At 45.0% G+C, this 27,139-nt stretch overlaps 1 protein-coding gene across 1 annotated transcript in view; it reads left to right on the top strand.

Moving 5' to 3' along the window:
• Positions 1-27,139, top strand: part of LOC132392147 (MAP7 domain-containing protein 2-like) — a 254,808-nt gene that overhangs the window by 195,292 nt on the left and 32,377 nt on the right. The window contains exons 10-12 of the mRNA XM_059965996.1: positions 7,112-7,216; positions 8,470-8,523; positions 12,740-12,818. Coding sequence (XP_059821979.1) covers positions 7,112-7,216; positions 8,470-8,523; positions 12,740-12,818 — 238 coding nt within the window. The remainder of the gene's footprint in view (positions 1-7,111; positions 7,217-8,469; positions 8,524-12,739; positions 12,819-27,139) is intronic.

The following is a 27,139-nucleotide window of genomic DNA, read 5'->3' as shown; positions in this document are numbered from 1 at the left end:
GGAGAGAGTTTCTGAAAGTGAGGAAGATGAACAAGTTCAGAGAGGAGGTGTCATAATTAGGTTTAATGAGAAGGTGCAAGGACACATGAAGAAAATTAACCCGTTTGTGCTAACAACAACTCTGGCAAATAAGATAGGGGAAATAGTATTTGCAAAAGTCCTTAATGATGGCTATCTATTGGTAAGATGTGCAAATGAGGAACAACTTGAGAAAGCACTCAAGCTAAAAGAGATAGGAAAATGCAAGGTGGAATATACAGGGAGGGTGGGAGCACGAAATGGTGGTTGTAAAGGAGTGATCACAGGTGTACCAATGAGTATAAACATGGAGGAGTTGAAGAGGAATATCAAAGGGGGGAAAGTAATTAATGTTCTAAGACTGAAAACAACAAAGGAGGGAATGAAAAAGGAAAGTGAAACAGTATTGATTGAATTTGAAGAAGAAAGAGTGCCAAGGAAAGTGTTCCTGGGTTTCATGAGTTACCCAGTAAGGGTATATGTGCCAAAGCCATTGGGGTGCTATAATAGTCAAAGGTTTGGACACATAGCTAAAAACTGTAAAAGGCAGAGGAGATGTGCTAGATGTGGGGGTGATCATGAATATGGAAAGTGCGGAACAGGAGTGCAACCAAAATGCTGTAATTGTGGAGGAGCTCATAATGTGGTGTATAGTGGGTGTGAGGTTATGAGACTGGAGAGTAAAATTCAAGAAATAAGAGTGAAAAGAAAGATCACTTATGCAGAAGCTGTAGGAATGTCAAGAGAACAGAATAATGCTCCTAATGACCAGAGAGCAATAGGGATGCAAGAGATGCAGCGAAAAGTAAATGACAGGATTTATGTGGAAAAAAAGCTCTAGTAACATTCATTGCAGGTGTTATTAATAGTACGGCAGAGATAAAGTCAGAAAGTGACAAAATTCAGTTGGTGGTCAAAGCAGCAGTAAACCATTTAGGGTTAGTAGGACTGACATGGGAAGAAGTGAGGGAGAACCTCACTAATCAGTCAAGCCAGGAAGTGTCATAGGTTGGTTAGTACTCATTATAGTGATTCTTTTGCAATGGAATGCCATGAGTTTACTGGTCAATGGCCAGGAATTTAAGGACTTTATTAAGGAAATGGTTGTAAAACCAGATGTAGTGTGTATTCAGGAAACTTGGTTGAAACCAGCTTTAGACTTTGTGGTACATGGGTATACAATGATAAGGAAAGATAGAAAGGAGGGAGGAGGAGGTTGTGCTATGTTAATCAAGCAAGTTATACTGTATAGAGTACTGGAAAAAGGAGACAATCAAGAATACATAGTGGTGGAAATATGGGAGAGAGGGGAGGGAGTGGTTATAATTAACCACTACAATCCATGTAAAAGGTTGGATTTGGACAGCCTACTAAGGATACGAGAACAAAACAGACACAAAGTCGTGTGGTGTGCAGATTTCAATGCTCACAGCACAATATGGGGGGGATCCGATTACAGATTCAAATGGAACGGTAATTGAAGATTTGATGGAAGAAAGGGAATGTATGAATGATGGTAGAGAAACAAGGATAAACATAACAACAGGAACTGAGTCGGTATTCGATATTATGTTAGTGTCTAATGTCTTGGCTGGCATCAGTAACTGGGGAGTTTGGACTGCTTCAACAGTAGGCAGTGATCACTACCCAGTTTTATGTTCAGTGGGTGAAAGAGTTGAAATAAGACCAGGTGGGGGAGTCCCAAAGTGGGTGTTTGGAAAAGCAGATTGGGGTAAGTTCCAGAAGTTGAGTGAAGGAGCATTGACAAGGATTGACATTTCTGGAGATATAGATGAATTAAACAGTCAGGTGACTTTAGCAATTATTATGGCAGCAGAAGGATCTATACCCAGGAGTAAAAATAGGATGAATAGAAAAAAGTGCCATGGTGGACAGAGGAATGTTGTCAGGCTGTAAAAAACAGAAATAGAGCATTCAGGCTAGTTAAAAGAACCCATAATATGCAGCATTTGATTCAATATAAGAAGGCACAGGCAGTGGTGAGAGGAACTATACGTCAAGCTAAAAGGGCAAGTTGGAGGAGTTCTTGCAACAAAATAGGAAGAACAACGCCTGTGGGAGAGGTATGGGGAATGATTAAGACGATGGGGGGGGGGGGAATAGAAGGGATTGGGAGTATCCAGTAATGATATCTGAGGAGGAAACAGCAATCTCCAGCAGGGATAAGGCTGAGATCATGGCCAAGTCATTTGTAAAGATACATAGTTCAGAAAATTTGTCCGAAGAAGGGAGAAGGAGAAGGGAAAGAACTATGAGTCAATACCCAGGTGTGTTAAACAGGAGGAAAGAAACAGATGATATAATTGACGATCCATTTACTTTGGCAGAAATGGTGAGAACAATAAAGAGATCGAGACCAACCTCCCCAGGGAAAGATCTAATATGCTATGTTATGCTAAAAAATCTAGGAGAAGGAGCGCTCTTGAAGTTACTGCATTTTTATAACAGATTGTGGGAGGAGGGAAGATTACCAAGTGCATGGAAAGAAGCAGTAGTAATTCCAATAAGGAAACCTGGCAAGGATCTGTCAAAACCCACTAGCTACAGGCCAATAGCACTAACATCAAATAAATGTAAGGTAATGGAAAGGATGATAACTGAAAGTTTATCATATGATCTTGAGAAGAGAGGAATGCTGGCAAGTTATCAGAGTGGTTTGAGGAAGGGAAGGAATTCCATGGACTCAGTGATAAGGTTAGAGACTGAAATAAGAAAGGCCCAGGCAAATAAAGAATCAGTAGTTGTAGTGTTTTTTGACATTGAAAAAGCCTATGATATGATGTGGAAGGAAGGATTATTAATTAAACTGCACAAGATGGGGGTTGGGGGGAGAGTTTTTAATTGGATTAAAGATTTTTTGTTTGGTAGAAAAATTCAAGTTCGGATTGGATCAGAATTATCAAAACAGTACATAGTGGGAAATGGCTCACCTCAGGGTAGTGTGATTAGCCCATTACTTTGCATCATTATGATCAATGATGTCTTCACAAAGGTACCAGTGGATATAGGTAGGTCACTGTTTGCGGATGATGGGGCCTTGTGGAAAAGAGGCAGGAACGCGGAGCATATAATCAGGAAACTACAAGGAGCAATTGATGAAGTGGTAGAGTGGGGACATAGATTTTCAGCGGAAAAAACTCAAGCTGTATTTTTCACTAGGAAAAGATTTGAAGTAGGGAAGAAGTTAAGGATGTATGGGATTGAATTAGAAAGGGTTGGATCATTTAAATTTCTGGGAGTTATATTTGATTCACGATTAACATGGGCAGACCATATCAGGAAAGTTGAGGAGAAATGTAAACAAGTAATAAATGTGATGAGATGTTTGACTGGTAGGGAATGGGGAGCAAGTTGTTCAGCATTGAAGAGAATGTATGTGGCTTTAGTAAGATCTGTGTTGGACTATGGAAGTGTAGCATATGGATCAGCAGCCAGGTCTCTTGTAAGGAAACTGGATGTGATTCAGGCTCAGGTTTTGAGAGTGTGCAGTGGGGCTTTTAAAACATCACCAGTATCAGCCCTGCAGGGAGAAATGGGAGTAATGCCTTTGGAATTAAGAGGGATGCAATTGATGGCAAACTACTGGGTTAATTTGCAGGGACACAATGATTCTCACCCTGCTAAAGGAGTGTTCGCAGGAGTCCTGGGAAAATGGGAGGTTTCAGAGGGAAAACTTTAGTCGGGTAGGGAATGATATTGCTAGATCATGTGGAATGTTTGATCTAAGGATAAGTCCTTCAGTCGTTTATCCGGTTGTAGCTCCATGGAAGCTGGTATGGCCTGACATAGAGGTAAAAAGGAAAGGAAAGTATAAAACTGATATGGTAAGTGCATTTAACTGTTGTGATGGAAAAGTATAGTGATTATACTCAGGTCTATACAGATGGTGCTAAGGAACCTGAGACAGAAGTGACAGGGTTTGGGGTGGCTATACCAGCAATTGCAATCAGCAGAAGAACATCTGATAAGTTAGCGGTGTATACAGTGGAGATGATGGCAGTGTTGGTTGCGTTGCGTTGGGTGGAGAAAACTAAACTAGTCAAAGCGTTGATATGCTCAGATTCATCTTCAGTACTAGCAAGTCTAAGGTCTTCTCACTCAAACAGCTGGCAAGATGTACTTCATGAAGTCCTTCAGTCAGTCACAAGAGTTGCAAATCAGGGAGGTCAGGTTAAATTTCTATGGGTTCCAGCTCATGTAGGGGTGAAGGGCAATGAAAGGGTGGATGAGTTGGCAAAGAGGGCAATAAAGAAAGAAAATATAGAAATGCACATTAGTATCAGTAAAGCAGAGGTTAAGTGTGTAATCTGGGAAAAAAATTAACCAAATGTGGCAAGAAAGATGGGACAGCGAGGGGAAAGGGAGGCATTTATATCAAATACAAAAAGGTGTTGGTACTAGGGTAGGTAGTAGATACAGAAGAGAGGAAATTGTGTGGACTAGGTTAAGGCTGGGGCACTGTGCACTAAACCAAACATTGAAATTGATAGGGAAACACCAGACAGGACTGTGTGAGGAATATCAGGAAGAGGAGTCAGTAGAACATGTAGTTCTGAGTTGCAGGAAGTATGGGATACAGAGAGAGATGATGAGAATTAATCTAAGGGAATTGGGGGTGCAGGAATTCACATTAAAAGGGTTGCTGGGCATGGGTGAGAGAACACAGGTCAGAGTATTTTTAGCTTTCTTAAGGGGTACAGAGGTTTTTTTTATAGGATATGATGGATAAGCAGAAATAGGGTACTAGGATGGGGAGGATAAAGTGTGGTTTAGGGTATGTGTATGTGTGCGATTGGGTGAAGGGATTTAGAATGTGAGTCCATCGCATACTCCGGAGCAGAAGGTGGCGGTAATGCACCATTAAGCTGGGTGCCAACCACCGTAAACCAAGAAGGAGAGAGAGAGAGAGAGCTTGGCATCCATGTGACCATTATTACTAAACTACATCATGGTCTAATTGCATTTAAAGATTGGCCTAGGAGCCTGACCTCTGGTTTATTTTAAGACGCTTTTGATCAGACACTAGACTGCCACTGAAGAGTTGGAAATTGATAAGTATGAAAAAGCTCATTTGTGGGGAGTAAAGGTCTGAGGATAAAAACTGTTTCCATGTACCCTCCCTGCAGTATTTAGACAACACTGTCTCTTAAAAACACAGGCTGCTAATTTCACCATGTGAGGGAAAAAATAGAGAGAGTACAGAGAAGATTTACTGGGTTTCAGCACCCAAGTTACAGGGAAAGATTGAACAAGTTAGGTCTTTATTCTTTGGAGCATAGAAGGTTGAGGGGGGACTTGATAGAGGTATTTAAAATTATGAGGGGGAAAGATAGAATTGACGTGGATAGGCTTTTCCCATTGAGAGTAGGGGAGATTCAAACGAGAAGACATGAGTTGAGACTTAGGGGGCAGAAGTTTAAGGGTAACACGAGGGAATTTCTTTACTTAGAGAGTGGTAGATGTGTGGAACGAACTTCCAGTGGAAGTTGTAGAGGCAGTTTCGGTATTGTCATTTAAAGTAAAATTGGATAGGTATATAAACAGGAAAGGAATGGAGGGTTATGGGCTGAGTGCGGGTCAGTGGGACTAGGTGAGAATAAGCATTCGGCACGGACTAGAAGGGCTGAGATGGCTTGTTTCTGTGCTGTAATTGTTATATGGTTATATAGAATTGGAAACTGACAAGAGATTGTTTCTACTGACACTTGTCCATTAAACTCTATAACATTAGTACTTCCAGCTTGTAGTAATAAAATAAATTTATGACTATTAAAAGTGCATTTAGTTTTGAAAATCATGTGAGAAAATAACTTAGTTGCAAGTCTGAAACTCCTTAATCCCGAACCCCCTTTCTCCCATTTGTATAATTGTTTTTATAATGCAAATTTTCTACAATATGATCTTCGGAATGCAACAGTTGTGTTATAGCAGAGCAAACTGGGTTCATCATTACTACCAAAATGAGTTTAAATTCCACAGCTGCCGTGGTGAGAATTGTACTCTTATCTCTGGATTGTTAGATTACTGATGTGTTAAATGAACCAGTGCACCACTGCCATACCCTTCGATAAGGGAGAAGGGCCTCAGCCTGAATCAGTGACAAGCCATTTCCCTCTGTAGGTGCTGACTTTCTCCAGCATCTTGTGTTGCTCCAGATTCCAATACCCGCAGTGTCCCTGTTCTATCTGAGAAATACAAGAGGTGAATGAGGCTGGAGTCCTAATGCAGGGTTTGACCCGCAACAACTCCATTCAACCTGCTAGACTGTTTCACCAGCACTTATGGCTTCTATTTTCCACCTTTCTACCACACCTTGTTATGTGCAACTCCCATGCAGTTTCTACAGAGCCTTTCTGTGAAAAAGTTTTTATTATTTCATTCCTTATAATCCCAGTTCTCAAATTTCTATGATTGCTTTAAGTAACTCAGTTGGATTACTCCTAATCTTTCTTAACCACAAGCCATTTATCTTCAGATACTACTCTGTAATCATGGAGATCGTTCTAATTCTGCATCATCTTGTCTTCTTGCCATGATAATATTTATTTATTTAATGAGATACAGCACTGAATCGGCCCTTCAAGCAGCACCCCCTAGCAATCCCCAAATTTAACCCTAGCCTAATCAATTCTCAATGACCAATTAACTTACCATGGGAGGAGACGAGAGCAGCCGGAGGAGATGGAGCACCCAGAGGAGACCCATGTGTCCACAGGGCAGAACATACAAATTCCTTCCAGCCACCAGCGGGAAATGAATTCGGGTCTCCTGTACTGTAAAATGTCCCGCTAACCACACTTCAAGTTATACAATATAATGAGATAGTTGAGAGATGGGTGAAATATTGTTGAGTACAACTAAGGTACAGGATGAGGAATTGAGCTTCGAAAGCCGGCTTCTCTTATTTCGACAGGCACACAGTGCTCATCTGGTGAGGTGCTGGATTGACTAACAGTGGTGATTAGGATTGGATTTTTTTCCCTGAAATTTGCATTGTTTATTCGGCTAAGATGCAGATGGCTGTAATTTAAGACTTGGTGTTATTAATATCTCCCCATTTCTCTGTCTTCAGAGGGAAGAAGCTGAAATCAAGGCTCGAGAGGCTGCTGAGAGACAGCGGCGATTACGGGAGCAGGCCATCCTGCAGGTTGAACAGGAGAGGTTGGAGAGAAAAAAAGTAAGTGAGGAGAGATGAAGGAGCAAGCTCCTGATACAGAAAGGGTTTCAGTTAAAGAGAAGAATAAAAATTGTCTGATTGACTAACACAGACAAACTGTGGGAGAAATTCAGCAGGTCAGGAAGCATCAATAGAGAGGAATACACTGTCAAAGTTTTAGGCTGAGTCCCTTTATCTGGACTGGAAAGGAAGGAGTGAGATACAAGATGAAGAAGGTGAGGTTGGGGAAGGAGTGCAAGCTGGCAGGTGATTGGTGAAACCAGTGAAGGAGGTAGGTGGGGAGGGAAAATGAAATAAGAAGCTAGGTGATGATAGGTGGACGAGCTAAAGGGCTGAAGAAGAAAGAATCTGAGAGGATAATGGACATGTAAGAAAGGGAAGGAAGAGATGATGGACAGGTGAGGGGAAGAGAAAATGTGAGCAGGGATTCAGAATGGGGAATTGAAAAAGAAGGAAAAGGGAGGGGAGAAATAACCAGAAGTTAGAGAAATCAATGTTCATGCCACTGGATTGGAGGCTACCCAGACAGGATATGAGATGGTGCTCCTCCAACCTGAGTGTGTCCTCTTTGTGGCAATAGAACAGGTAGTAGACTGACATGTCAGCATGGGAATAGAAAGTCAAATTGAAATGGGTGGCCACTTTTTGCTTCACTTTTTGTGGCAACATAGCAAGGGTGTTCGACCATGTGGTCTACCAATCTACCAATCAGGTTTCACTAAAGTAAAGAAGGCAGCACCAGTTGCTCCAGATACAGTTATTTGATAGATTCACAGGTGAACTGCTGCCTCACCTGGAAAGACTGTTTAGGGGAATGGTAGCGAGGAAGGATATGTTGGGACAGGTGTAGCATTTATTCTGCTTACAGAGGTAAGTGCCAGGAGGGAGATCAGTGGAGAGGAACAAATGGACAAGGGAGTCATATAGAGAGCAACCCTGCAGAAAGTGGAGAATAAGGGGGAGGTAAAGATATGCTTAGTGGTAGGAACCCACTGTAGATGGAATAATGTTTTGGGTATGGAAATTCATGGGGTGGTAGGTAAGGACAGGGAAACCCTATCCCTGTCATTGTAGTGGGAGGATAGGGCAAGGGAAGATGTGTGGGAAATGTGGATGAGGGCAGCATCAATGGTGGTGAAAGTGAAAACCAGTGTTTTGAAGAAGGAGAGCATCTCAAATGTTTTAGAATGGAAAGCCTCATGCTGAGAACGGGCAAAAAGGAATAGCATTTGATTGACTATGTTCTTTTCTAGAGAATAGAAGAGATCATGAAACGAACCAGGCGAAGTGATGCTGGAGAGACCAAGGTAACAAACAAGATCAGTAACAAAACTCCCCCATCCATTCTTCTGAGCAACAGCTTTTCCCATCACTGAACATTTTACCATTCTGGAGAATGGTCTTATTATTGCAACCCAATATTCTCAATGAGTCCAAGCCAGAAAATTCAATGGTTTGTTTTCTGAGCTTATTAAGATACAGAGGGCATTCAACGCATTGAGCTAATTCTAGCTTCTTGGGGAATGATCCCATTGGACCTGGTCTTCATCTCCATACTTCCCTGCAACAACTTCTCTCTTGCACCTGACTGTCAACTCCCCTTGGATTCTTGTTGCCATTGACCTACAGTGAGGGGTAATTGACAGCAGCCAGTTAGCGTATCTATATGTGTTTGGGAGGAAGTGTAAAGCCGCACGGTCACAGGAAAACATGCAAACTTCACACAGTGCCCAAGGCACTGAAACTGTGTCTATAGTGCTCTAAAGCAATGGCTGTACTGTCTGCCTCAGTGTGCTGTCTAGTCGGTATCATGTGAAAGGGAATGGGTTGCAGGAAAATAAATGGGAGAATGTAACTAATGGAATTGCTTAATGGGCTGACATAGATTCAATGGGCTAAATGGCCTCTGCCATAAGGATACACGGATAGCTTCCAAGGTCAAGATAGAATACTGGTTACTGAATTTTGAAGCAGCAGCACTACCCTTGCTTGGTCTTTCCTCCATCTAATCTCCATGCATGATTTGAATACAAACTGAAAATGCAGCAGAGGAAGTGTAGTTCATTTTGCATTGCTTCGTATATCTATTAAATACCATAAAATGGAACCTCTATATAGCCGATGTGGTACTATCACGAACTGGAATATATGCACCCTGACTGTTTTTTTGATACCCCATCTTCCCTTCCCATGGAAGCTCATGGGCCAGTGGGAAGTCTGCATGCACAAGCATAGGCTAGCCAGCACTCAGGCTGTGTGCAAGTAAATTCAGCCATGGGCTCCTACTCACTATCAGTGATTTGTAATAATTATCCTTGGCATATCTTTTTACAGTTCACTGTGTTTGTGAGTGTGTCAGCAATGTTATTGTTTATTGAATGAAATGATCCAAGTGGTGTTAGGTCCATTGTTGTAGGGCTGAAGTCACAGTTGCAGGACCTGACAGAGTTCTGAAGGGGTCGTTCAGCACAATACACAATCTGCTGGAAGAACATTGACAATTCCTTTCCTCTCAGCCTGCTGAGTTCTTCCAGCAGGTTGTACATTGCTCTAGATTCCAGCATCTGGCAGTCTTTATTATTGCTAAAAAGCACTCAACGTTTTGGGTCGAAAACCTTTGTCAGGACCTGACCAAGTCCTGACGAAGGGTTTCGACCCGAAACATTGACTGCATCTTTCAACGGATGCTGTCCGACCTGCTGAGTTCATCCAGCTTTTTTGTAAGCCTTGATTTGACCACAGCATCTGCAGTGCACTTTGTGTTTAGTGTTGCTAAGGTGTATGACACGTTTACCTTCATTGGAGCATTGCGTACAAGAGATAGGGTGTCATTTTAACAACTGTACAGGTCATTGCTAAGACCAAACTTAGAGTATTTTGTACATTCCTGGTCGTCCAACTGCAGGAACAATGTCATTAAACTGGACAGGTTGCGGGAAAGATGCATGTGTATCTTATTCTGCTAGAGGACTTGTGTGATAAGGAGAAGTTGAAAAGGCTGAGTTTGTAGGAGGCTAACGGGTGACCTCAAAGGAGTGTATAAAATCATACGGTTGCAGATAAGGTTGATGCTCATGGTCTTTTTCCTAGGATGGAGAATCTAAAGCTCAAGATTTAAATGGTGCCTGAGGGAAAACTTCATCACGCAGAGGGTGCTGGGTCCAGGGAATCAGCTGCTGAGGAAGTGGAACAGGTGGGCAGGTACATGGACAGGAAAGGCTAAGAGAGAGATTGATCAAATTGAGAGAATCGGACTATTTTGGATAGATACCTTGGTTTATGTTGTTGAGCTGAGCCAAAGGAGACATTTCCCTGCTATATAACCGACACACAGACTGGTTTTGGTCAGGAAGGAGCAAATTCCCTGCTATATAACCGACACACAGACTGGTTTTGGTCAGGAAGGAGCACATTCCCTGCTATATGACCGACACACAGACTGGTTTTGGTCAGGAAGGAGCAATTTCCCTGCTATATAACCGACACACAAATTGGTTTTGGTCAGGAAGGAGCACATTCCCTGCTATATAACCGACACACAGACTGGTTTTGGTCAGGAAGGAGCAGATTCCCTGCTATATAACCGACACACAGACTGGTTTTGGTCAGGAAGGAGGAAATTCCCTGCTATATAACCGACACACAGACTGGTTTTGGTCAGGAAGGAACAAATTCCCTGCTATATAACCGACACACAGACTGGTTTTGGTCAGGAAGGAGCAAATTCCCTGCTATATAACCGACACACAGACTGGTTTTGGTCAGGAAGGAACAAATTCCCTGCTATATAACCGACACACAGACTGGTTTTGTAAGGAAGGAACAAATTCCCTGCTATATAACCGACACACAGACTGGTTTTGGTCAGGAAGGAGCAAATTCCCTGCTATATAACCGACACACAGACTGGTTTTGTAAGGAAGGAACAAATTCCCTGCTATATAACCGACACACAGACTGGTTTTGTAAGGAAGGAACAAATTCCCTGCTATATAACCGACGCACAGACTGGTTTTGGTCAGGAAGGAGGAAATTCCCTGCTATATAACCGACACACAGAGTGGTTTTGGTCAGGAAGGAGCAAATTCCCTGCTATATAACCGACACACAGACTGGTTTTGGTCAGGAAGGAGCAAATTCCCTGCTATATAACCGACACACAGACTGGTTTTGGTCAGGAAGGAGCAAATTCCCTGCTATATAACCGACACACAGAGTGGTTTTGGTCAGGAAGGAGCAAATTCCCTGCTATATGACCGACACACAGACTGGTTTTGGTCAGGAAGGAGCAGATTCCCTGCTATATGACCGACACACAGACTGGTTTTGGTCAGGAAGGAGCAAATTCCCTGCTATATAACCGACACACAGAGTGGTTTTGGTCAGGAAGGAGCAAATTCCCTGCTATATAACCGACACACAGACTGGTTTTGGTCAGGAAGGAACAAATTCCCTGCTATATGACCGACACACAGACCTGTTTTGTAAGGAAGGAACAAATTCCCTGCTATATAACCGACACACAGACTGGTTTTGGTCAGGAAGGAACAAATTCCCTGCTATATAACCGACACACAGAGTGGTTTTGGTCAGTAAGGAGCAAATTCCCTCCTATATAACCGACACACAGACTGGTTTTGGTCAGGAAGGAACAAATTCCCTGCTATATAACCGACACACAGACTGGTTTTGGTCAGGAAGGAGCAGATTCCCTCCTATATAATCGACACACAGACTGGTTTTGGTCAGGAAGGAACAAATTCCCTGCTATATAACCGACACACAGACTGGTTTTGGTCAGAAGGAACCATTTGCCTGCTATAGAACCAACACACAAACTGGTTTGGATCAAGAATGAACCATTTCCCTGCTATATAACTGGATAGAATCCACGAGCAGTTCAAGTTAAGCATACAATGACTTCTGGAGGTAAATGTTGGACAGGCAGTAAATACAACCCTTTCTACTATATCCACATGGAGGGATAATTACTCTACCTTGCTTATCCCTCTCTGCTTTTCAGAATCTTACTGTAGAAAACAGTAAGCTCAAACTTGTATTGCAAAATAGAACAAATAAGGTTAGTTTTCTGCTAAGTGGACATGTGCCATTATTCTTAAGGTAATTGCACATCAGCTTCCTTTGGAGTTAAGTACCCGATTTTCAGAAGAGCCTCTCAGAACGAATGCCCATGTGTGCTCTGTGTTGCCAGCTGTTCACTGGCAATGGGGACAGTGTCTCCGGCTGTTACTGCCAGCTACTGTGCTTTCCTCATGGTATGTCATCGACTTGTTCAGCATGTTCATTTGGCTGGAATATTGAGTCCAATTCAGGAGCTCATTAGGTTTTCTGAGAGTAGTGGGAATTATTCACATAAATGATAGCAATGGTTCTTCCTAGCTGATGGTAGAAAACAGTGGAGTTGGGGTTGATCAATGAGATCTAATAGCAACATCAAGAAGAATTCTGACAGAACAAGTGAGGGGATATTATTATTAAATCTCCTAAATGTTTTGCTTTCAGAAAGAAGAAATTAAAGCAGAAGTTGAGCTAACAGAGAACAGTGCAAAGGGGCATCAAACCTTGACCTCCATGGAACCAGGTAATCTCTGTTCCTGGGTCATTCTAATGTGATTAATTCTATTGTGGAGAAGTTGTGTTTACGGGATAAGCAGTTTCTTGAACTATTAGTAATGTTGGGAAGAGCTGGATCAATACTTACTTTGCATGGTTCTGATAGAGCACGAAAATGCTATGTTTTTTATGATTCTTCACTGAACTGGACATTAAGGAAGAAATTTTGAGGAATCGTGGTTTCACAAGGTGCTTCCTGTTCTGTAACAAATTCTATTCCTTTGGAGGAAGAGCAGTTTGAAAAGTCTTTTCCTTAGGTAGTAGGACTTGATCCTATTGAGACCATTGGATAAAGGAGTAGAGAATCAGAATCAGAATCCTTTACTATCGCCAAGTACGAGGACACATACAGGGAATTTGATGCCGGTTTCCCTGAGCTCCCTCTGTACAGAATTAAAAGCAAACAAAAGCAATCGTGCAAATAATCATAAACTATATCCAATGAGGTACCCCTCATTGAATGTACAGGTGGACTTGATTTATAATAGACTAAAATTCAAGTGTTCATAAAACTGATGGCATACAGAAAGAAATTGTTCTTATACCTATTTGTCCTGGTATACAGTGATCTAAAGTGCAGAATCTAAATCTAAATCTAAATCTAATCATCTACCAGAAGGAAGGAGTTGGAACAGGTGATGTCCAGGGTGTGATGGGTCTACAATAATGCTGCTTGCTCGCTTCCTGACTCTAGATGCATATAAGTCCTGGATCGAGGGCAGCTTCACACCAATAATCCTTTCCGCAACCCTGACGGTTCTTTTGAGTCTATTCTTGTCTTGTTTGGTAGCTGATCCAACCCAGACAGTGATGGACGAACAGAGAACAGACTGGATTATTCCTCAGTAGAATTGAATCAGCAGCTCCTGAGGCACGTTGTACTTCCTGAGTTGACGTAGGAAATACAACCTCTGCTGAGCCTTTTTGATAAGAGTGTCCACGTTGGGTGTCCACTTCAGGTCCTGGGAGATTGTGACTCCAAGAAATCTGAAGGTCTCCACCGCAGACACAATACTGTTGAGTCTAGTGAGTGGGGGGAGTATTGGGGGGCTCCTCCTGAAGTGCACTGTCATTTCCACAGTCTTGAGCGTATTTAGTTCCAGATTGTTCTGACCACACAAGAGGACCGGCCATTCCACCTCCCGTCTGTATGCACACTCATCACCGTCTCGGATAAGGCCAATGACAGTTGTGTCATCTGCAAACTTCAGGAGTTTAACAGATGGGTCCTGTGAGGTGCAGTCATTAGTGTAAAGGGGGAAGGGTGTCCCTGTGGGGCACCGGTACTGATTGTCCGGGTGCTAGAGATGATGCTCCCCAGCCTCACTTGCTGCACCCTGTCAGTCAGGAAGCTTGTGATCCACTGACAGATGGCAGTGGAGACAGTAAGCTGGGTGAATTTGAAGTGGAGGATTCCTGGGACGCCGAGTTGAAGTCAACAAACAGGACCCTCACAGAAGTTCCTGGGTTGTCGAGGTGTTGTAGAATGTAATGCAGTCCCATGTTGACTGCATCATCCACTGACCTATTTGCCCGATAAGCAGGGGGTCCAGCAGGGGGCCTATGATGTCCTTCAGGTGAGCCAACACTAGTCTCCCAAAGGACTTCATGACCACAGATGTCAAAGCAACAGGCCTGTAGTCATTTAGTCCCTTGACAGTGGGTTTCTTAGGGATTGGAATGATAATGGAGCGCTTGAAGCAATGAAGGGCTTCACACAGCTCCAATGATCTGTTGAAGATCTGTGTGTAGATGGGGGCCAGCTGATCAGCGCAGGTCTTCAGGCAGGAGGGCAACACACCATCTGGGCCTGGCGCTTTCCTGGTCTTCTGCCTCTGGGGCAGCTGACTCACCTCCCTCTCACAGATCCTAAGTGCAGGTACAAGGGAGTTGAAGTGAAGGGGGGTAGGGGGATTTTTTAATGTGGGGTGAGAAAGCGGATACTAAGATGTCAGGGTGACGGATGATGGGGGTTGCAGGTAGGTCTGTGTTTTGGCTGGGGGGAATGAAGGTGTTGAATCTACAATAAAACTTGTTCAGATCGTCAGCCAGTTGATGGTTCTCAACAGCCTGAGGGAATGGTTTCTTGTAGTTAGTGATCTCTTGGAGCCCCTTCCACACTGGTCATTGTCTGAAAACCTGTTTTGCAGTTTTCCAATGTAGCGCTTCTTCGCTGCCTTAATCTCCCTTGTCAGTGTGTTCCTGGCTCGTTTGTACAGAATCCTGTCCCCTCTTCTGTACGCCTCCTCGTTCTCCGGACGAAGCTGCCTGAGTTGTGATGTGAACAAGGGCTTCTTGTTATTGAATGTGCAGAAGGTTTTTGTTGGAATGCATGTGTCTGCACAAAAACTGATGTATGAGGTCACGGTGTCAGACAGATCATGAAGATCTGTAGCTGCCGTCTCAAAGACACTCCAATCCATGCAGTCGAAACAGGCCTGAAGTTCCAGCTTTGACTTACCTTAGGCTTTTTGGCCTATTTAGTCTACTCAACCACTCAGTCATAGTTGATTTTTATTTCAACCCCATTCACCCACCTTTTCCCCATTACCCTTAGCAATCATGAGCCTATCAATCTCTGCCTTAAGTACACACAGTGACTTGGCCTTTACAACCATCTGTGGTAACAAATTCCACAGAATCATCATCCTCTGGCTGAAGAAATTTCTCCTCATTTGTTTTAGAACATAGAACATACAATAGTACAGCACATTACAGGCCCTTCGGCCCACAATGTTGTGCCGACCCTCAAACCCTGCGTCCCATATAACCCCCCCCCACCTTAAATTCCTCCATATACCTGTCTCGTAGTGTCTTAAACTTCACTAGTGTATCTTCCTCCACCACTGACTCAGGCAGTGCATTCCACGCACCAACCACTCTCTGAGTGAAAAACCTTCCTCTAATATCCACCTTGAACTTCCCTCCCCTTACCTTAAAGCCATGTCCTCTTGTACTGAGCAGTGGTGCCCTGGGGAAGAGGCGCTGGCTATCCACTGTCTATTCCTCTTAATATCTTGTATATCTCTATCATGTCTCCTCTCATCCTCCTTCTCTCTGAAGAGTAAAGCCCTAGCTCCCTTAATCTCTGATCATAATGCATACTCTCTAAACCAGGCAGCATCCTGGTAAATCTCCTCTGTACCCTTTCCAATGCTTCCACATCCTTCCTAAGGTGAAGCGACCAGAACTGGACACAGTACTCCAAGTGTGGCCTAGAAGGATGGATGTCCTTTTATTCTGAGGCTGTGCCCTTGGATGCTAGACTCTCCTACTAGTGGAAACAACCTGTACACATCCACTTTATCCAAGCCTTTCAGTGTCCTGTTGGAGATCGTCCACCACCAAGACAGATGCAGATACATGAAAATCTCCTCATACATTAAGCTTTTTTCTCCCAGGATCATTCTTGTGATCCTCCTCAGGGTCAGCATATCTTTCCTTAGGTACCACGTTGGAATTGCAGTTACCTTGTGCAGAGTGAATTTGGAGTGATTTATTATCAAACTCAATTCTGGGATAAAGTGAGTTTATTCTGACATTGCATCTTCTGATTTTAGAGTTATTTTTGACCACACTCATGTTATTGGTTGTTTTGACCTTGCCCTATCTAAAAAAAATGCTGCCAATCTCCTCAAGGGAGATGTCATTTTTAAAATCATTTTTATTACCATTGGAGTAGTATTGCATTTTTTTCATTTAATCAATCTGAAATACTTGTGATAAATATTTGGATTATCAGAACCAAAGCACTGAAGTTTTAAACACCCACCAGACTGCCAGAAATTCCATCCAATGCACTTTTCTAAAGAAATTCTGCCATTTCTTCCCTGACCTGGATGACGTCTCATTCTGCTCCTGAATCATCAATAGCTCAGAGTGGTTTCATTAGGCTCCATAGGTTAAAGGGGGTAGTCCATCTTCAATGCCTGATGCATTTTGAAGGTAGCCAATGCTGCATCAACAAGAACAAATCCAGAGAAATATACTAAAGAAATACAGACCTCTTTTTATGTGCTGATTCTCCATTGATATGTCTCTCCTTAAGGCTGATGTAAAAACCTTTATAAAGATTGTAGTATCGCATACCACTGTTTGTCTACAGGAGCTGTTGTTACTGGAAACCTTTTATTAAATTTTTGCAACCCTCCAATAAACTTGCCACAACACCACCAGCACTCTTTCACTCTTGTTCGCCCAACCTGGAACAAAAAACACTGACCATTCTACTTACCAAGGGAATTCTCCTCCGTGATCCCGACCGCAGTTTATACACTGCCAGAGCTGATATTAAGTAGGTACTTGAGGTGTTGAGTACAACCAAGGAATAGCCTATCTCGAGCAAACAAGGAATAGCCTATCTCGATGCCTTTCAAATCATTGTTGGGGACATCAGTAAGGCTTGTTTGAAGAAATCTCTGCCCTTTTATTGTCAACGTATAACCTGCAGTACCAGGGGTCCCAACATACTAGACCTCTGCTATGCTGCAATAAGGAATGCCTACCATTCCATTCCCTGACCACATTTCTGCAAAATCTGATCACCTGGTTGTCCTTCTACCTGCGTACAGGCAGAGGCTAAAGAGGCTTAGGGATTGTTTTGAGTTGGTGGACTGGACGGTGTTCAAGGACTCATCTGAACAAATACACCACGTTCATCATGGACTTTATAAAAACAGTGACAGACAAGTGTGTACCCACAAAATCATTCAGCCTTCCCCAATCGGAAGCCCTGAATGACCCTTGAGACCTGCAATCTGCTAAGGGACAGAATAGTGGCATTCAGGTAAAATCAAAAGGTTTGGGTGTGTTCTTTGGAAAGCCACCTCACATATGAAGTAGTAATTCTGGACCAAACTTGAATCACTGAAGGATGTTCAACAGCTGTGGAAGGGCTTGAATGCTCTCAACTCCTACGAAGTGATACCAAGCGACAGGTTTTGCTCCCAGATGAATTCAATGCATTTTATGCTCACTTTGACCATCAAAACTTGGAGCACCTTCACGAACCTCTACAGCACCAATGACCCTGTGATTTCAGTCTGAGGCTGACATGAGAACATCCTTCAGGAGTGTAAACCACGGAAAGCACTCGGCCCAAATGTAGAACCTAAAAACCTGTGCTGATCAACTGGTTGGAGTGTTCACCGATATCTTTAACCTCATTCTGGCAATCTGAGGAATCCACCTGGTTTAAGCAGGCTTCAATTATATGGGTGCGGAAGAAGAATTTAGTAACCTGCCTCAATGACTGTTGTCGAGTAGCATTTACATCCACTGTGATGAAGGGTTTTGAGAGACTGGTGATGAAACATATCAACTCTTGTCTGTGAAGTGACTTAGATCCATTCCTGAAGACACATACGTAACATTATAGGAAAAGTTTCTGCCCCTCTGCATCAGATTTCTGAATGGACAATGAACCAACCCATGATCACTACTTCACTTTTTGCTCTCTTTTTTGCACTACCTAATTTAAAAATAAACAAACAAATAAATAAATAAATAAAAACCTTTCCTATCCATATACCATAAGACATCGGAGCAGAAATAGGCCATTCGGTCCATTGAGTCTACCCCACCATTCTATCATGGCTGATTTATTATCCCCATTCTCCTGCCTTCTGGGCCACCCCACCCCTCTGCATGCCCACCTGATAAAAGCTGTTTTTTTGGATATTAAGCCTTCAACATTGATCAGGCCATGACTCAGTGATGCCCACAATGTCAAATCTGTCAATCTCTAACTGTGCTACAAGATCATCTACCTTATTCTGTATACTCTGTGCATTCAAACATAACATCTTCGATCCTGTATTCATCATCCTTTTTGATTTTGCCCCCATGTTACATTAAACCTTATCCCACTGATTGTCCTTTCTCACAGTCTCAGTACACAACTGCTTCATCCTCAGCCCTATCTTTCTGGCCTCCAACCCCTGCCAAACTAGTTCAAACCCTCCCCAACAGCTCTAGCAAACCTCCTCACAACGATATTGGTCCCCATTGGGTTCAGGTGTAACCTGTCCTTTTTGTACAGACAAAATTCCAATGACCAGAAATCTGAAACTCTGTCCCCCTGCACTGGTTCCTCAGCCACACATTTATCTGTCAAACCATCCTATTCTTGCCTTCACTGACATGTGACATAGGCAGCAATTCAGAGGTTACTGTTCTGGAGGTCCTACTTTTCACCTTTCTACCTGACTCCCTATATTCTCTCTTCAGGACCTTGTCCTGAGGAGAGAACCTGTTCAAATATCTTTTAAATATTGTAACTGTACCTGCACAATTACTTATTTTGGCATGATAAAGGTGTCTCTCAGGTTGTTTTAAAGCTTTCCCCTCTCATTTTTTGCATACGCCCTCTAGTTTTTGATTTTGTTTCCTTGGGATAAGGTCACCCCTCAGTCTCCCTCACTTTCAGGGAGTAAAGTCTAATCTATGCCAGCTCTCCCTTTAACTCAGGTCCTCCTGGTCTGGCAACATTCTCATATGTTGTCTTTTCACTCTTTCAATTTAATGATGCATTTCCTATAACAGGGTAACCAATAATGCATGCAGTGTTCCAAATGCAGCCTTGCCAATATCTTGATGAACAGCAGGATAGCATCTCAACTTGTATATTCAGTGCCTTGCCGGATGAAGACCAGTGTGCCAGATGACTTCTTCACCACCCTGTCTATCTCTGGTGATACTTGCAGGGAAGCATACACTTGTACTCTTAAGGCCCTCTTTCACACAACTCCCCAGAGCCCAACAGTTCATTCTGACTATCCTACCCTGGTCTGACTACATAATGTAACACCTTACATTTTTCTGGATTGACTGCCATTTGCCATTCTTCAGCCCACTGATCAAGATCCCTCTGTAATTTTTGATGACTTTCTTCATTGTCTACAATGCCACCTATTTTAGTGACATCTGCAAACTTTGATAAGAGTACAAGAAATAGGAGCAGGAGTAGGACATCTGGCACATCAAGTCTGCTCCACCATTCAGTAAGATCATGGCTGATCTGGCCATGTATCCACCTACCTGCCTTTTCCCTGTAACCCTTAATTCCCCTACTATGTGAAGATCTATCCAACCTTGTCTTAAATATATTTACTGCTTCATTGGGCAGAGAATTCCACAGATTCACCTCTCTGGGAAAAGCAATTCTTCCTCATCTCCATCCTAAATCTACTCCCCCAAATCTTGTGGCTATGTCCCCTAGTTCTAGCCTCACTTAGCAGCGAGAACAACTTTCCTGCCTCAATCTTATCTATCCCTTTCATAATTCTATATGTTTCTACAAGATCTCCTCTCATTCTTCTGAATTCCAGCAAGTACAGTTCCAGGCCACTCAATCTCTCCTCATAGTCTAACCCTCTCATCTCTGGAATCAACCTGGTGAGCCTCCTCTGCACCACCTCCAAAGCCAGTATATCCTTCCTCAAGTAAGGAGACCAGAACTGCATGTAGTACTCTGGGTGTGTACAGTTGCAGCATCCCCTCCCTGCTCTTAAATTCCATCCCTCCAGCAATGAAGGTCAACATTCCATTTGTCTTCTTGATAGCCTGCTGCACCTACAAACCAACCTTCTGTGATACATGAACAAGCACCCCAAAGTCCCTCTGCACAGCAGCATTCTGCAATTTTTTACCATTTAAATAATAATCTGCTCTTTCAGTTTACCAACATTGTGCTCCATCTATCAAACCCTTGCCCACTCATTTAACCCATCTGTATCTCTCCGCAGACTCTCCATATCTTCTGCACAATTTGCTTTTCCACTCAATTTAATATCATCAGCAAACTTAGATACACTACGGTCAGTCACCACTTCCAAATCATTAATGTATATCTTGAACAGTTGCGGGCCCAGCACCAACCCCTGTGGCTCACTGCTCACCACCGATTGCCAACCAGAGAAACACCCGTGTATCCCGACTCTCTGCTTTCGATTAGTTAACCAATCCTCTATCCATGCTAATACATCACCCCCAACTCTATGCATCCTCATCTTATAGATAAGTCTTTTATGCGTCACCTTATCAACCGCCTTCTGGAAATCCAAATAAATTATGACCATGTGTTTCCTATATCCACTGCACTCGTTATATCCTAAAAGAACTCCAGTAAGTTTGTCAAACAGGACCTGTCTTTGCTGAAACCATGCTACGTCTGCATGATGGATCCACTTCTTTCCAGATGCTTCAGTATTTCTTCTTAAGTCAATGATAGCTTCAAGCATTTTCCCGACTACAGATATTAAACTAACTGGCCTGTAGTTACCTGCTTCTGCCTACATCGTTTTTTAAACAGTGGTGTGACATTTGCTGCCTTCCAATCAGCCGGGACATGCCCAGAGTCCAGAGATTTTGGTAAATCGTCACCAAAACCTCTGCTATAACTTCTGTTGTTTCTTTCAGTACCTGGGTTACATTCCATCAGGACCAGGGGACTTGTCTATCTTCAGGCCCACAAGTTTGCTCAGTACTACCTCTTTAGTGATAGCTGTTATATCGTGATCCTCACCTCCCATCGCATCCATAACATCTCTCTTTGGCATGTTAGATGTATCCTCCACTGTAAGGACTGACACAAAATAGTCATTCAAAGCCTTGGCCATTTCCTCATTACCCAATATCAATTCCCCCTTCTCATCCTCCAAGGGACCTACATTCACTTTAGCCACCCTTTTCCGCTTTATAAAATTATAAAAAACTTTTGCTATCCACTTTTATATTTTGTGCTAGTTTATTTTCATAATCTAGCTTCCCTTTTTCTATTGCTCGCTTAGTGATTCTTTGTTGCTTTTTAAAGCTTTCCCAACCCTCCAGTTCCCACTACTCTTGGTGACTTTGTCTGCACCAGCATTTAGCTTGATGCCTTCTTTTATTTCCTTAGTTATCCAAGGCTGGCTCTCCCCACCCTTACTGTCCTTGCTTTTAATTAGAGTGTACTTTTGTTGAGCACCATGAAAAATCTCTTTGAAAGTCTTCCACTGGTCCTCAACTGGTTCCCAGTCTACACTAGCCAAGTCCTCCCTCATCCCATTGTAGGCTCCATTGTTTAAGCATATTACAGAGGTTTTAATCTGCATGAGAAATTCAATCATATTGTGATCACTCTTTCCAAGAGGATCCCTAACTACAAAATCACTAATTTTACCTGTCGCACTGCACAGGACCAGATCTAAGATAGCATGTTCCCTTGTAGGTTCAGTAACATGCTGTTCCAGAAAGCCATCATGGATGCGTTCTATGAAGTCATCCTCAACACTGCCTCGACCAACGTGATTCACCCAATCTATGTGCAAGTTAAAGTACCCCACGATAACTACTGTTCCATTCTTACATGCCTCAGATATTTCTCAGTTTATTGCTTATGCCCCTATAATGTTGTTAATTGGTGGTCTATAGACAACTCCCACCAGTGATTTTTCCCTTTACTGTTCCTACTCTCCACCCTGATGGATTCAACATTCTGCTCCTTCAATCTTATGTTGTCTCTTGCTATTGCCCTGATCACATCTTTACTTAAGTGTGCTACCCCACATCTTCCTGCCTATCCTCCTGTATTACCTGATATCCTTTGATATTTAATTCCCAATGCTCTCCACCCTGCAATCATGTCTCTGTAATGGCCACTAAATCATACACCATTATACTGATTTGTGCCACAAGTTCACTGACCTTCTTTTGAATACTACGGGCATTCAGATAAAGTGCCCTCACACTCATTTTGTTTTTAAAATCTTGCAATCGTTTACTCTTTTGCACTTTTCTTCACTCTACTCTTGCATTTCTCTTTATTATCTTTTGTTTTTTTCTTTATCTTTATCTGCACTTTTCTTTTTTATTTCATCCATACTTCTCCAGTCTGTTAAACCCACCCCCTACTATTTAGTTTAATGCCCTATCCACAGCCCCAGTTATGCAATTCGCTGGGATCCAGGTCCCATCATGGTTCAGGTGGAGCCTGTCCATTGGTACAGCTCCCTCCTTCCCCAATACTGGTGCCAATTTCCCATGAATTCAAACCCACTTCTCCCACAGCAATCCTTGAGTCATGCATTTAACTCTCTAATCTTCTTGACCCTATGCCAATTTGCATGTGGCTCAGGTAGTAATCCAGGGATTACCACCTTTTCGGTTCTGCTCTTTAAAATAGTCCCTAGCTGCTCAAATTCCCTCAGCAAAACCTCTTTCCTCCTCCTCCCTATGTCATTGGTACCCACATGGACCACGGCAACTGGATCTTTCCCCTCCCACTGCAAATTTCTGTGCAGGTCAGATAACATGTCCCAAACCCACATACGAGGTAGGTAACACAGCCTTCTATCTATCTTCTATCTTCTGACTATACTACCCCCAATTACCACATTTCTCTTCTCTCCCCTCTCCTGAAAGGCTCCCTGAACTACTGTGCCACAGTTAGGTTGCTCATCCTTCCTACAGCCCCCACTCTCGTCCACACAGGGAGCAGGAATCTCAGACCTGTCGGACAAGCTCAAGGGCTGAGGCTCCTCCAGCACGGTCTCTTGGATACCACTGCCTGGCTCACTCACCATAACACCCTCTTGCCCATGACCAAACTTGAGGCAGCTAATCTAATGGGTGTGACTACCTCCTGAAACAGAGAATCCAGGTTAACTCTCCCCTTCCCTGATGTGCCGCAGTGTTTGAAGCTCAGATTCCAGGAAATCAACTTTGAGCTTGAGTTCTTCCAGCAGCCAACACTTGCTGCAGATGTGGTCACCACCACAAAGGGGTCCATCAGGCCCCACATCATGCTGCTACAGCACATCACCTGATCCTGCATCATCCCTTTAATTAGTTGTAGTTTGGTGAACTTTATTCAACCACCACAAAAGCCTAACCTGCCTCTCACCTGTGCCTCCTCACCGAAGTCTCTTGAGCCAAAGTCTCAAGTTCCCACTCCTACACTGGTCCACTCACATAATGGCTACTCTACTTTAACTTTTTATTTGTTCTTGCTCATGAATTGTGAGTTAATTGGCCCACCACCTATGCACCGAGCCCTGCAAAACTCTCCTTTTTTTTAAACTTCCCCCTGACAAAGCTCTCTCCCTCTCCCTCTCTCTTCAAATCAATTGATCCACTGTGGCGACCCATTTCCTGGCACATCCGAACCGGCTCACAATTAGATAGCCTACAGGGGTTTGCGAGCACAGAGCTTTGGAGCCTCTGCGCCACGGGGGGCAGGTTGAGGGAGGCTTAAAAGTGAGGCTGAGGATTTCAAATAAAGTTTTTCCTTCGACTGCAGTTACCGACTCCGTGTCGTATTTTTAGCGCTGCGTGTAGCACACCGCTACAATTGGTGACCCCAACGGTCCAAACGATTTTTGGACCAGAAATGACCGACGCCGCCTCTGTTCATGCGGTTTCGTTGAAACTGCCGGGTTTCTGGACACAGCGACCAAACCTGTTCCAGCAAGCCGAAGCCCAATTCCACGTTCGCCAGATCACCTCAGAAGACACCCGCTACTATTACGTGGTGAGCTCCCTCGACCAGGTCACGGAGTTCGTACAGTCGCCCCCGGCAGACGGCAAGTACACGGAATTCAAAGCCCTGCTCCTCAGGACTTTCGGACTCTCACGGCGCGAGCGGGCTGCCCGTTTACTGCACCTGGATGGCTTGGGCGACAGACCTCCATCGGCTCTAATGAATGAGATGTTGTCTCTGGCCGACGGACACACACCCTGCCTCATGTTTGAGCAGGCATTCCTGGAGCAGCTGCCCAAGGACATACGCCTGCTGCTGTCCGACGCGGATTTCAGTGACCCCCGGAAGGTGGCAGCCCAGGCGGACTTGCTGTGGAACGCCAAAAAGGTGAGCGAGGCGTCCATCGCACAGATCTCCCAGCCACGCTCCCAGCAGCAAACCAGTCCAGGCCCGGCCGCAGAGCCCGCCAACCCCCGGCCCAATGAACACTGGTGCTTCTACCACCAGTGGTGGGGCGCAGAAGCCCGCCGTTGTCGCCCGCCCTGCAAGTTCCCGGGAAACGCCAGGGCCAGCCACCGCTGATGGGTACGGCGGCTGGCCATCGGGATAGCCTCCTGTATGTGTGGGATAGAAGGTCGGGACGCCGGTTTTTGGTCGATACTGGGGCCGAGATCAGCGTTTTACCTCTGACGAGTTACGACACCTGCAGCAGGGCACCGGGTCCCCCCCTGAGGGCCGTGAACGGCAGCACAGTAAGGACCTATGGCACCCGTCAGGTGCAGCTACAGTTCGGCTCCAGCCGGTTCACGTGGGACTTCACACTGGCCGCCGTAGCCCAACCGCTTCTGGGTGCGGATTTTTTGCGGGCTCACAGCCTACTGGTCGACCTGCCGAGGAAGAGACTGGTCCACGCCGAGACCTTTCAGATGTTCTCCCTGGGTGCAGCACAGTTGCCAGCCCCTCACCTCGGCTCCATCACACTGTCCGACAACGACTTCACCAGGGTCCTGGCAGATTTCCCATCGGTTCTGGCACCGCAGTTCACAGTGGCCATGCCCAGGCACGGCGTACAGCACCACATCCCGACCCAGGGACCACCCCTCCACGCCCGGGCTCAGCGGCTTCCCCCGGACAAGCTCCGACTGGCGAAGGAGGAGTTCCAGAGGATGGAGGAATTGGGGATCATCCGGCGGTCCGACAGCCCATGGGCCTCCCCCCTGCACGGTGCCCAAAGCGATGGGAGGCTGGAGACCGTGCGGCGACTACCGCAGGCTGAACGAGGCTACCACACCGGACTGCTACCCTGTGCCGCACATTCAGGACTTTGCAGCAAACCTGCACGGCGCACAGATCTTCTCCAAGGTAGACCTCGTCCGAGGGTACCATCAAATCCCGATGCATCCTGACGACGTCCCCAAAACGGCTCTCATCACCCCGTTTGGCCTTTTCGAGTTCCTCCGCATGCCGTTTGGCCTGAAGAATGCCGCACAGACGTTCCAGCGGTTAATGGACGCGGTGGGATGGGACCTGGACTTCGCGTTCATCTATTTGGATGACATCCTCATAGCCAGCAGCAGTCGTCAGGAGTATCTGTCCCACCTCCGTCAACTCTGCGCCCGACTGAGTGAGTACGGTCTTACAATCAACCCTGCCAAATGCCAGTTCGGACTCGATACCATTGACTTCCTGGGCCACAGGATTACTAAAGACGGGGCAACCCCTCTGCCCGCTAAGGCAGATGCGGTCCGCCACTTTCCCTGACCCACCACGATCAAAGGCCTTCAGGAATTCGTAGGTATGGTCAATTTCTACCGCCGTTTCCTCCCTTCAGCTGCCCGGATCATGCGCCCCCTGTTCGCCCTGATGTCGGGTCCGAGCAAGGACATTACCTGGGATGAAGAGTCCGCCGCCACTTTCGTTCAAACGAAGGAAGCTTTGGCGAACGCCGCGATGCTAGTACATCCCAGAATGGACGCCCCTACCGCCCTCACAGTGGACGCATCTAACACGGCAGTCGGTGGGGTGCTGGAGCAACTCATCGCAGGTCGCTGGCAACCCCTGGCGTTTTTCAGCAAACACCTGCGGCCACCCGAGCTCAAGTACAGTGCTTTCGACCGGGAACTGTTGGCGCTCTACCTGGCAATCCGGCATTTCAGGTACTTCCTAGAAGGTCGGCCCTTCACCGCGTTCACGGACCACAAACCGCTTACCTTTGCGTTTACGAAAGCGTCCGACCCCTGGTCATCCCACCAGCAACATCTCTACACATCTCTACATCTCTGAATACACGACGGATGTCCGGCACGTCTCGGGTAAGGACAATGTCGTGGCGGATGCGCTCTCTCGCCCTACCGTTCATGCCCTTTCCCAAGGGGTAGACTTTGAGGCACTGGCAGAGGCGCAGCAGGCGGATGAGGAGATTCCGAGTTACAGAACCGCAGTCTCCGGTTTGCAGCTCCAGGACCTCCCCGTGGGCCCGGGTGAGAGGACCCTACTCTGTGACGTCGCCACCGGCCAGCCCCGTCCCGTCGTCCCGACAGCCTGGCGGCGCCGTGTTTTCGACTCCATTCATAACTTGGCGCATCCCTCCATCCGGACAACTGTCCGGATGGTTTCCAGCAGGTTCGTTTGGCACGGACTCCGCAAACAGGTCAGTGAATGGGCCAAAACATGCATGCACTGCCAGACGGCCAAGGTGCAGCGGCACACCAAAGCCCCACCGCAGCAGTTCCATCCCGCCCACCGGCGTTTCGACCACATTCATGTGGATATCGTGGGCCCCCTGCCAGTGTCGCGCGGAGCGCGTTACCTCCTGCCCATCGTGGACCGGT

This window comes from Hypanus sabinus, chromosome 4 (assembly GCF_030144855.1).
Source record: "Hypanus sabinus isolate sHypSab1 chromosome 4, sHypSab1.hap1, whole genome shotgun sequence".
NCBI classification, from domain to species: domain Eukaryota; kingdom Metazoa; phylum Chordata; class Chondrichthyes; order Myliobatiformes; family Dasyatidae; genus Hypanus; species Hypanus sabinus.
This window is presented reverse-complemented; position numbering and strand designations above follow the sequence as displayed.